The sequence below is a fragment of the Antedon mediterranea genome, chromosome 11 (assembly GCF_964355755.1).
Source record: "Antedon mediterranea chromosome 11, ecAntMedi1.1, whole genome shotgun sequence".
In the NCBI taxonomy this organism is placed as follows: Eukaryota; Metazoa; Echinodermata; class Crinoidea; order Comatulida; family Antedonidae; genus Antedon; species Antedon mediterranea.
The window spans coordinates 5838521-5850129 of record NC_092680.1 but is presented as its reverse complement, the minus strand read 5'-3'; the positions used below and the strand labels follow the sequence as shown (position 1 = coordinate 5850129).

The 11609-nt window shown below is 33.9% G+C and overlaps 3 protein-coding genes across 3 annotated transcripts in view; 1 reads left to right on the top strand and 2 right to left on the bottom strand.

Annotated features, from left to right (window-relative positions):
* LOC140062951 (large ribosomal subunit protein uL22-like) overlaps positions 1-11609 on the bottom strand; it is a 35766-nt gene that overhangs the window by 20385 nt on the left and 3772 nt on the right. The window lies entirely within an intron of this gene.
* Positions 1540-6369, top strand: LOC140062168 (tigger transposable element-derived protein 4-like). The gene is made up of 2 exons (XM_072108250.1): positions 1540-1656; positions 2382-6369. Exon 2 carries the CDS (start codon positions 2427-2429, stop codon positions 4455-4457), a length of 2031 nt encoding a protein of 676 aa, XP_071964351.1. The 5' UTR covers positions 1540-1656; positions 2382-2426; the 3' UTR covers positions 4458-6369.
* Positions 7379-11456, bottom strand: LOC140062169 (DNA polymerase iota-like). Its single transcript, XM_072108251.1, has 8 exons — positions 11347-11456; positions 10843-11007; positions 10296-10436; positions 9858-10100; positions 9596-9774; positions 9198-9289; positions 8980-9110; positions 7379-8359 (listed from the first exon to the last, which is right to left on the bottom strand). Exons 1-8 carry the CDS (start codon positions 11408-11410, stop codon positions 7521-7523), a joined length of 1854 nt encoding a protein of 617 aa, XP_071964352.1. The 5' UTR covers positions 11411-11456; the 3' UTR covers positions 7379-7520.

The window sequence follows — 11609 nt, the reverse complement described above, 5'->3', positions numbered from 1 at the left end:
TTTACATACACGCGCCATCACGAACACCGCGAGCAGCAGGAGGCTGACATTTTCTTGTAGGCTTTTCCACAAATTCAAATTTATTTAAAATAGAAATATATTCAAATTGTTAATATAATAATTAAAATACATACAATTAATTTTAAAAGTAATTACATTGTTTTCCTAATTTGTTTTGTTAACAAAAAAATTATTATATATAATTTTGGTGAGAAAAGGCAAATACAATGATCAAAATTGAGCATTCAATAATATGTGGAATGATATTTAATTGATCGCTCGTTTGTACACCATTAAAAAAAATATTTTACTGAACCGGTACATTTTCCTTTTTAGGCATTTCCACTGTTTTAGCAAAGAACTTATAACACAAGAATCTCCTGTTCGTCCGAAGCGCGTAACAATTTCGAAAGGCATTGTGGGATAGAATAAAGCTATGGGTGGAGCCATTGTGAGCCATGGAGTAGGGCGCCCGCATCAAATTAGAAAGTCAAAATCATAGAGGGGATCTGCTAATGCTCTAGGGGGGATAGAGTAATTGACTGAGGAGTAGGGCGCCCGCATCAAATTAGAAAGTCAAAATCATAGAGGGGTTCTGCTAATACTCTCTAGGGGGTAGAGTAATTGACTTCCTAGTTTGGAGGGGGCGCTGCTCCATGCTGTGAAATGGCGTCGCCCAGTTTGACCTTTTAACCCTGTACTTCCGATACTGTGTTTTGAATGCAAATTGAAGAACAGGAGATTCTTGTGTTATAAGTTCTTTGGTTTTAGGCACTCTCCTCCTGTGCGTGAAGTGTTCATTTTCAAGATTTTCTTGTAGAAATTGTGTTATTTTGTACACTTCTTGGGAATGAAAGTTACTGTAAAAAGTTAGTGTATGCTTAGCTAAGAAATTCTTTGTTCAATAGAATCCAATAAATCTTAGTATAACAATCGAAATGATATGCAACAAGCAGTCATAAAAAGTTGAGCTAGGCCTAGAGACTTTCATGAATGTGATTTTATTGTTTTTGCTTCACCACTTTTCACTGGCGGAGCGGAGCGGAGGGGCACTTGTGAGTCCAGTGTTCTATGCTAATAGAGGCCTAGCCGTATACTGTAGTATTTATTATGACTAGGCCTATTTGAGGTTAATGAGTTGTTTTTTCTCTTTCATATGTCTCCCAACTTTGAACTTGTGTTTTGTTTTCTGATGTTTACTCTAATTAAAGGGTAAGTCTATTTTAAATAATTATTTTATAAATTTAAAATAACATTTTATTTATAATTTTCAATTTAAAAATATTAGAAATAAATATGTTGATTTGATAAAATTATAGCAGTAATTTGAGGATGAGAATGGCATTCATTCATGATTCAGAGAGTTGAATAGATACAAATGAGTTTTTGAACTGTCAATCAGAAAAGTCAGTTTTGTATTGATTTATCTGGTAGGCATATGTATTTGCACCATAGAAATCTATAATATCTCTATGATTGCATTAAAAAAATATTTGTATATAAATTTATGTTATCAAAATTTATTTTTTTATGTCAGTTGGACAGGAGTTGCAACATGGCGATGGGTGGCAAACGATGACAACTGTGGTATCTGTCGAATGCCATTTGATGGATGCTGTCCGGACTGTAAGATGCCAGGAGATGATTGTCCCCTAGGTAGGTATATTCTGAATTATAGGAAGCGTTATGGAACGCAGGAGTAGGAAGGGAAAAAGTAAACTTCAAGGACATTAACCACCTGGGACAATAACCAATAATGGACTCTACCATTGTAAGAGTGGGGTGATGACTACCATTAAAATAGTGCACGGCAATGAGGACATTTTTTTAGAATACACTAAGCATGTCTTTATCCTAACTATAGTAGGTAATCAAAAACACCATGGACTAACCATGAACTTGAAACCTTCATTGTGCTATAAATGTTTAAGCCCAGATCATTGGTAGAACTTTGATTGTGCAACATCAATGTCATTCTCTCGATTGAGTCTGTACTACTAACTGTGAAATTAGTAAATTTTACAACAGAAATCCAAAGGAAATTGACTTGACTTGATTATTAGGTAAAAAGTTCTACAATTTGTGAAAGTAATTAGATGAATTATGTTGTTTGGTTGGATTTTTTATTTAAATTATTACATACAGAATTTCAATCTCAGTTCTTGTCAATTCATTCATTCACTAACTAAAAGGTGTCTCAAAGAAATACAATACATTGATACAGGTACACAGTAACTTCATAGATCTCGCATGTATAGACGTAAAACTAAAGAACCATCAAGCTGATTTGAAATGAAAAAAACTTTATGGAAGATTGATCTTAATCTTATGGAAGTTATTTGCTGTGCAAGTACAAGTTAATTCACATTTTGTCTTTACAGTTCTGTAGAATGACGAGAAAGAACCAATAAAGAAGTTATATAGTGATGGCAACTAGAAAAAAGAGCCATTTCCAAGGATTGGTGGTTGTTAAAAGAAGAAAGATTTTGACAGTTAAGCAGAAGCTTGAGATTATTGAAGCATTGGAGCACAATCGTTCAGCCAAAGAAATCGCAGATCTATTTGGAATTTCTAAGTTACAAATTTTTCGCATTGCAAAACAGAAAAAGACATTATTAGCAGCATGGAAAAATAACAAAAATCCTGACCAGAAGAAAATCCGACGCAGGAGGTACCAGGATGTCGAAGAAGCTCTTCTTGCTTGGATAAACGACACATCATGTGAGAAAAAGCCTCCTTCTAGAGATACGTTGATGAAACAAGCTTGTGTAATCGCGAAAAACATTGGCAGGCTTGATTTTAAACCTTCTCGGTTTTGGTTACAGAATTGGGCAACAGTTAATAAAGTTAACCTAATGAAAATGCCATTGGACGACACACTAGAGTATAACAATGCTGATGCTTCAAGTCACCAATCCAATCAGTCATTAATGAATGATACAAATACCAACATCTCTCCAATAACACATTATCAAGATCTAGCACAAGGAATGTATTCCAATTCCACAACAAAAGACACTTCCACTGCTAAACATACAGCCACAATGCGATCATTGTTATTAAAATATGACACGAATGATATTTATAACATTGGCACAGTAGCACTGTACTATCGTGCCTTACCACAGAAACTTTCTGGCTTCAAGTATGAAGCCACAATGACTGAAAAGAACCCATGGGATATTATATCAGTTGTTATGGCAACTAATATGACTGGATCTGACAAATCAGAAGTGTGGGTTATTGGACAGGATGAAGGGTCACGTGATTGTTTTAAAGGTATTAATAATATACCAGTTACTTATGTTAGTAGCGAAGACACATGTATGTCTCCTGGTATCTTTACCGAATGGGTGCAGAGATTTGATGAAGCATTATCAAAAGAGAATAGAAAAGTTGCGTTGATTGTTCAGCTCACTGCTGCATCTTCTGTCAATGTTTCACTGACGAATATTAATTTGGTAATACTTCCACAATCAAAGAATGTTGTACAGCCGCTTGATCATGGAATCACATCTCTGTTTAAGAAATGCTATAGGAGGCAAATTGTAGAAAGGATCTTACTGTCTGCTAAGAGTGAAGGGGATATATTTTCAAAAGCTATTAGTCAAGCTATTGCATATGATGTTGATCTTCTAGATTCTGCACATATGATTCATAATGCCTGGAAGAATGTAAATCAACAGATTATTCAGGAAGCTTTTGCCAAAGCTGGCTTAAAGAATAGTGCAGAAGACAATATGTGGACAACCAATGAAGATGATCCACCTCCAGAAGGAATGACAATTGATGAGTTTTCTAGCTATGTTTCCATAGATGACAACATTGCTCCAGTTGTGATTGGTGAAGATGAAATGAACAATACAAATAATGATCCTTCAATACCGGTAGATGGTCCCTTGCATGATGAAGATGATGAGTTTGTTGATCTTGTTGCCAACTCAGACGGAGAGTCTAGCAGAGAAATCCAACAATTTAGAAGGAGCAAAAGGCAAATCATACCTCGCCAATTTACAGATTATGATGGTGTCCATTTTGAACCTGCTTCTGGTGAAGATATTTTAGAAAGTGATGCCTCTGATGGACTCAATGACTACTATGGTAACAGTAATTTATCAAAGAGAAAACAAGTTTCCAAAAAGTCTGCTTATCAGTTGAAAGGGTCTTCTTCAGAGTTTCAACCAGGTACATCAACTGGCCAGGGTGACTATGTTTGTGTTTCAAGCACCCCAGCACAAAATGTAAACAATGACTTTGTTGAGCCAAGGGCACAAAGGCCTCCACAGAGGAGAAAGCAAAGAAGAATCGAACCCTCAGACGTTCCAACTTCAACAGAAGCTTTGATTGCTCTTGCAACTGTCAGGCGTTATTTGGATCATATTGGAAATGAACAATATGACTCCTTTCTTAAAGTTGAATCTGCCGTTATTTCTCACTGCTCTAAAGACTTGCGTTGAATTTTCAACACCAATATATAGATTGTTTACTAATTCAGTTTTTATATAGTAATTTTGTGATCAGTGATGTATTCTTCTTAATCTGTAAATGGTTCGGTATGTTGTCAGTACACCGTCTGGCATGCCTGTGTTGCTATGATACTCAGTTTTGCGTTGAATACATTCCCAAATTTGTATAAGTTGGTATTATGTAACTCAATTTCAGTGGCATAACATACAGGGCAAAGGGTTTATTATTTCTAAGGAGCTTAAAGCTTGGTTCCCACTAGAACGTAGCGCAAGGACGTAAACGCAACGCAAGCGTTTCAACCAATGACAAGCGAAGTTATAGACAGCAATTACAAGCGAATAAGCCATCGCTTGTGATTGGTCAATTCACTTGCGTTGTATTACGTCCTTGTGTTGCGTCGCTGGTGAGAACCACGCTTTAGGGCTGCTTATGCTCTCGAGTTCTGGGCCCCCTAGGTTTAGCCAGTATGCGCTCATTGCCGCCGCTAAATCATTGTGTGAAATTGTATGCTGATTCAAGAATTGGCTTTTTACTGAATGTGTGCTATTCATGTTTTTACAGTTTTTCTAGTTTGAATATATAGTGAATGTTGAAAAAGAATACCTATTAAATGTGCTCACCAAAGTTCTAAAATCAAAATGCGTTTATTCAGCATAATTTAGTTCACTATGTTTCAAAGGTTATATTATAGCCCTCTACAGTATGAAACATATAAAGTTTGCGGTACACCACGTGTATTAGTTCTAAAAAGAACTGTTGAGTTTCTCAACGTTTCGTTCAATATGCTTTGATAGTCCTCAGGAGTGAGAATGCAGAAAGTCCAGGAAACTTGGAATATAAGTGGAAAGGGTGGGAACTGGTGTGAAAGCCAGAAACAATGGCAAGTTCACACAGTGAATGCACTCATCATGTTTAAACATAGTATAAAACTGATTCCAAATAACCAGAGGCAATTAGCCATGATTCAATCATGGCTTAAATCTTAAATCAGTTACTGTACTTTAAATTGTTACTATTTAATTAAAAAAAATATATATTAATTGTAAAATGCACAAATTTAGAATCACATGCTATTATTTTACAGTTTTGCAATCGTTGTGAATATAGGTGCTTTTATTATGATATCACACATTTTTATACTGTTTTTAATGAGTATTTACAATAATCTGTACTGTATTGCTAACTAATGAGTCTTCTGTGTCGTGTCATTGAATGAAAGTAATATTTATTGGTAAATTTCTTAATTTGTTTATACATATATTTATACATTACAAATAGTTTTTAGTTTTTTAAATTTTCGTGTGAGTGGAAAATCTTCAAAACTTCAAATGGTGCTTTTTATATTGCATAAGGCAAACTTTGCGATTAAGAGTTATCATATTTCTGCGATATCAAATATAATATTAATACTTTACTTGTAAGTGATAACTCCTGGTTTTGTAAAAGTAAATTTCTTCCATCTTTTTTTATAGAATTATGATCCAAATAATGGTTACTTATTACTGTATATCAAAAAGAAAGATCAGCACTTATTTTTCTAAACACTTTTTATTTATTTACCGTTATTTAAACTATGTACAAATATATAATGTGTTTGAATGTACTGACAAATGTTGAACCAACTTCTCTTCTTTAAATTAGAACCATCTAATACATATCACTGTGTTATTTATTCACACAATTATATAATAATTGTTATGTATACTTGTGTCTGCATTACATGTTATTTTTAGTTTGGCCAATAAAGGTGCAGTTAGTTATATATTTGTTTGTGTAGTTGTGTTTCCCCAGGAGGAGTTCTACTGTCATGATATTCCAAACTCTCTTACCAAAGTTGGTCCTCTATAATATAGAGAAAAAAACAAAGCATGCATACCAACAATGCATTAAAATGATGGTAATACAGGGAACTTATATAACAAGGGACTGAACAAATTGTCACCTTAATAGGAATGTCCCATTGATGGGAGTTAGCAAAAGTGAACTGTAAAATATATTTTGCCAAAAAAGTTTCCAAAAGTTGGATATCTACTGTATTTATACACACTGTATATTAATAATTTTGTTATAACAATTTTTGTTTATTTCAGTTTGGGGACAGTGTTCGCATGTATTTCATATGCACTGTATTTTAAAGTGGCTACAATCCCAGCAAGTACATCAACAATGTCCAATGTGTCGCCAGGAATGGAAGTTTAAAGAATGAACAGTGAAACTTGAACTTTGAACTGTTAAAATAGAACTGCTGCCATAATTACAGTAAATGAATAGGAAAAGCTGTACATAATGTAATGAACACTGATACATTCTAATGTGAAATCCTGGAATTGTTTCATATTGACTGAAAACAGTAGAAAAACATTGCATTGATAATTTGAGCGGGAACTGTGTGGTAACGGGAACAAGAGTGGGCGTTGAGGGCAGGTGTTGGAACACGAGGTTAGGTCAGGTAGAGTACTGTAGTAAGAAATCCTAGTAGGTACGTTGAAGAATGTAATTTTACAAGGGGGAGATTGTGGTAACGGGAACAAAACAAAATTGTTGGATACTACAAACTGCTCCTAATCATGGTGGGTTAGTACGTGTACAGTATTAGTATACACTGATACATTCTATGTGAGTCAATGGGTGCCTGGATACTGCTAAACTTGTTGGGACTCTGGACAACATACTCATGATGAAATGGACACTTTCAAAGCTACAGAACCAGATGCATCACTAGCAACTACTGTATGCTGGAGTAGTGGAAACCATGCTGCAGTAGAGGAAACTATGCTGCAGTAGAGGAAACTATGCTGCAGTAGAGGAAACTATGCTGCAGTAGAGGAAACTATGCTGCAGTAGAGGAAACCACGCTGCAGTAGAGGAAACTACGCTGCAATAGTGGAACCAATCAGTAGAACCATTTATGGTGATGTTTCATAAAGAATAATTACATTCAATTATAATTTACGTATAATTCAAATTATTATTTAAAAGTTTATACATTCATCTATTTCCATTAAAATGAAACAAAAGATACATTTGTTTGTGAGTAAATGTAAATAATGTGTCTATTTTGTAGTAAAGAACTCCTTTATGCTTTTCTTTACTTCCTTTGATCTTGGTTTCACTTGCAATTTTGTCTTTTCTCGTTTCCAGTTCTCAATTAGTTCTTTCTGTACAGAAGTGGGTAACTGGCTGAAAACTGATACATCAACATTTGGTGGTAAATCATTATTGAAATCAGAAGGTGTTGATTCGAGGTCAAGAGAATTGTTTGTTTCATCTTCCATCTTTGTTGGCCGTGCAGTATGTTGGACTTGATCTTTATTTTCAAATTTCGAAGATGATGGACATTCTGAAGTTTTGCTAGTGTCGACATATTTAATTTCTTTGTCATCCAATATTGCTTTCTTGGAATTATATTCTAGGTCAAGTATAGAATTATCTACAATTTGTTCTTTACTTGATATTGACTGCCCAGAGAAGAGTTCAGAAATCAGTTTTCTGTTCTCCGAGATTTTTGAAGAATTGTCAGATGAGCTATGGTTTACCTTTTGCTTTTTCATTGTGTTTTCTTCAGTTTTTTGAAAGAAACTGTTAACCTTCTGAATGTCTTTTATTTCAAATGTTCTGCTATGTTTGCCAGGATCATGTTGCTGCATGGGCTTCTTGAAATATGTATCAATTGAAGGTTTCTTTGATCGCGTCTTTAAGATATCAATTTTCTGGTTGGCAGCCGGTCCGTCTGTAGATTTCTTAAAATATGTAGTTATTGACGGTTTCTTCGAACGATCTTCTAATTTGGTGAAGCAAACACTTATGAGTGTCAGATGAAACGGTTTTGAGATTTCCACTAACTTACTAAATAAATTCATTGCAACATCTAGAATCTTTTCGATGACTTTATCTTAAAATAAAAGGATAAGAATCCGTCAATTCAGTCTCAAAATAAAATCTGGTTAAACATTTTTATATAAATGACATCATTAATCCGACTTCAATCCCACCGTGTGCGAACAACCCGTTATTCCAAATCATTTATCCCTAAGTCAATTACAGTTTTCAACAACACCGTTACTAGATAATTTGGTTCTGTTTTGCTGTGTATCTCGTTTTTGTGCAATTTTGTATAGTGTGTATAATGTTCCTATATATTTATTGTTCTTTTAAATAGTGTACAAAAAACGAATTTCCGATGATATGTTTTTATTGGACCTAATAAATGCTGTGAGAGCAGCGCATTATTATTATTATTAAAAAAGTGGATGGCAAATCACAAGACTCTTGCCCTTAGTACTGAATTACAACAGCAGCTACATTCATCCAGAAAACAAGTAGCAACAAAAGAGAGATGACACCTTTTGAACTCAAAAAGTTTCCTATTTAAATAGGTATGTGTTCTGAATTGGGTTGGCTGTAGTGTTAAAACAATATTTCCCCTTGTTCATTTGACTCAGTGGAAAATTTCCCTAAATAGGGGTGTCTTAAATGAGGGGTTCTATTGTGGCTGTGAATAAAAATATTTACCTGAATCAGAATCTTGAAGAACACCATCTGGAAATGGACACTGCCGGCTTTCTCTTGTCCACTGTTTTGGTTTAGAGAATTTTCGGACAGCAATACGTAGCGTATGAGGGACTCTACCATCCTCTCTCAACCTGTAACAATTGGAATTTCCAGTATTGGGAACTTACAATCACAAGGTGTTAATTTATGGAATGATTGATAAGATATTTTTATTTTACCTTTGAAGAAGATTTCTGAGGATTTCTCTTGTTCGGTTTCGAGCATCTTCGACAGAGTTGCACTTTATGAAAGAATCCTCGTCACTTAATGACTGACGATAAAACAAATTAAAAATTGACATAATTACTGTGCACTTGTTAATATCAAATCCTACAATTTTTCTAGTAATAATATTACAGTACTAATACATATGTTAAAACTCTTTAATACAAGACATGGCTACCAAAAAAACTGTTTTATATAATAATAAGATTTTTTTGTAAATCAGCGATCAGTTGGCCATGTCAGTTTGTTTGACTCGGTTCTTTCTATTATCATTATCCATTATCAGTGTTTTAAGCTTACCATTACACTTATAAATATTGTTTTTTTTACAAATTACAATGACAAACGGTACCTGTGGAGGTCCAGTTTGGGTGACAGGAGAAGGATCACGCCCATGGCTTAAGTTGTGGATGGTTGTAGCCACTTGAATTCCAAACTCTAGTTGTAGGGAGTTTAGGTTTTCTGTCCGTAGCTGTTGGATAGAGACAATCCCCATTGCAGCTAACCTCTTAGACATACTGCTTCCAATTCCTAAACAAATTCAACAAATTTATTCTCTAGCAACAAAATTACAATCATATTTTCTGTTGAATCAGCATTAAGCAAAAACATACCAGGTATTTGTTGTACACTTTTCAACGAAAGCAATAATGTGTCTACTTGATGTGGAAAGAGCACTGTCTGCTGATTAGGTTTATGCGTTCCAGCCACTAACTTTGACAGAAGTTTGTTGTGAGATATTCCAGCACAGCTTGTCAAACCTAGACTTTCTTTTAACCCAGCTCTCATCTCAGATGCAATGTGAGATCCAATGGCCAGTCTTTCATAACAACCACAAGAACAATGCATTCTGGGAACTAAAGGAAGATAATATTACTTGTTTACTTATAGTAAAAAAACTATCAGAACCAGGAGGAGGTAGTGCTAGGGGGTGCTAAAATAAACTGGAACTTTTTGGTATTTTAACAGACTATTAAATATCATATGTTTATACATTCCTCTGTTTAAAAAAATCCTGCATCTGCCCCTACAAGTAACAATAACAAACATACCTTTATCTTCAAAATATGAATGACCTTTGACATCATATGTTTTATTTGAAGCTTGTCGGTCTTTGACAAGATTTGTAACATCAATGAAGTTTTCATCAAAACCAAGCCGTTCAACAAGAGGGCAAAATTGGAGTAAATAATCTGAAAATATAAAACCACAATAATGTAAATAATTACATGTTTTCAAATAAAAATTAACACTAAAATGGATTATGGTTTGGTGTTACTGTATAAAGTGCATTATAAATACATATAGAAAACTCTATTATGGATACCCCTTTGTGACGTGAATAGAGGTTGTATAATATTATTATAGTAATATTGCCTCATTTATTTCAAAGATGAAAATCTACCTGGATAGACAGTTCTATATACAAATTTATATTACCATATTTATCTATTTTATTTTCGGAATAAAAAAATATTTGTTTACAACATGTTCAGAAAGTGATTGAATTGAATTAAATTTGGGTTAACCAACTAGCACGGATGTTTAGATTTTCCTTGCATTTTGGCAGACATTTGAATAAATAAATCATTTGCTTACCTGTAACTTTATAAGACATCTCTCTATATTTGGTTAAATCTTCTCCACTTACAAGAACCAACTTGGGACAAATCTTCAAAGCATCTTTCACATAACTTAACTTACCAACTCCTTGTTCCCTAGCAACATAGTTACAAGTCACAACAATATTTTTCTGTTGAATTCCTGTTTAAAAAAAAAGTTATTTTAAAGATAAATTGTCCCCCTAAAATTTTTTTTCAACTGTTTTGTTGCATATGCCATTTTAATGTCACCTAATAGTTATTCATTTTGACCAAAAACTGGTTAAAAAAAAACCATTATATACCTGAAAGTAATTTAAAGACAATGGTTTTTGGCTAAAATTAACTGTTTCTTTTGTCTTTTTATATGTGAAATAATAAAGTCTAATTCTATTAATCCGTTTTCCTGTTTTTGGGGGACAATACATCTTTAAATTCTTAAACAATTTATTTGACTGGTATTTTATTTGTAAAATGCGCCATATAGAAAATAAATTCTCACCTAATGGCTTATCTCCGAGTGTTGGGTTTAGGATCATCTCAACTTGCGCATAAAAGCAATCCATATCAATGTGGATTATAGTACGCTCATGTTCAGATGATGCTGAGAAGGAAAATAAAATGTTAAAAAGAGCCTTAATTAGTCATCATGGACCAGCAAGAGATGAAATAAAGTAAGTTCTGCACATGTCTTTTTTGGTTGAAAACAAGGTACTGTATAAATAAGGTATTTGTATTTGTCCTCAAGCTTAACTGGAAACTGAG

Coding starts and splice junctions, on each gene's coding strand:
- LOC140062168 (XM_072108250.1), top strand. CDS start 2,427: ATGGCAACTAGAAAAAAGAGCCATTTCCAAGGATTGGTGGTTGTTAAA.
- LOC140062169 (XM_072108251.1), bottom strand. CDS start 11,410: ATGGATTGCTTTTATGCGCAAGTTGAGATGATCCTAAACCCAACACTC. Junction 11,008..11,346: donor ACTCGGAGATAAGCCATTAG/GTGAGAATTTAT, acceptor TTTTTTAAACAG/GAATTCAACAGAAAAATATT. Junction 10,437..10,842: donor GATGTCTTATAAAGTTACAG/GTAAGCAAATGA, acceptor TTATATTTTCAG/ATTATTTACTCCAATTTTGC.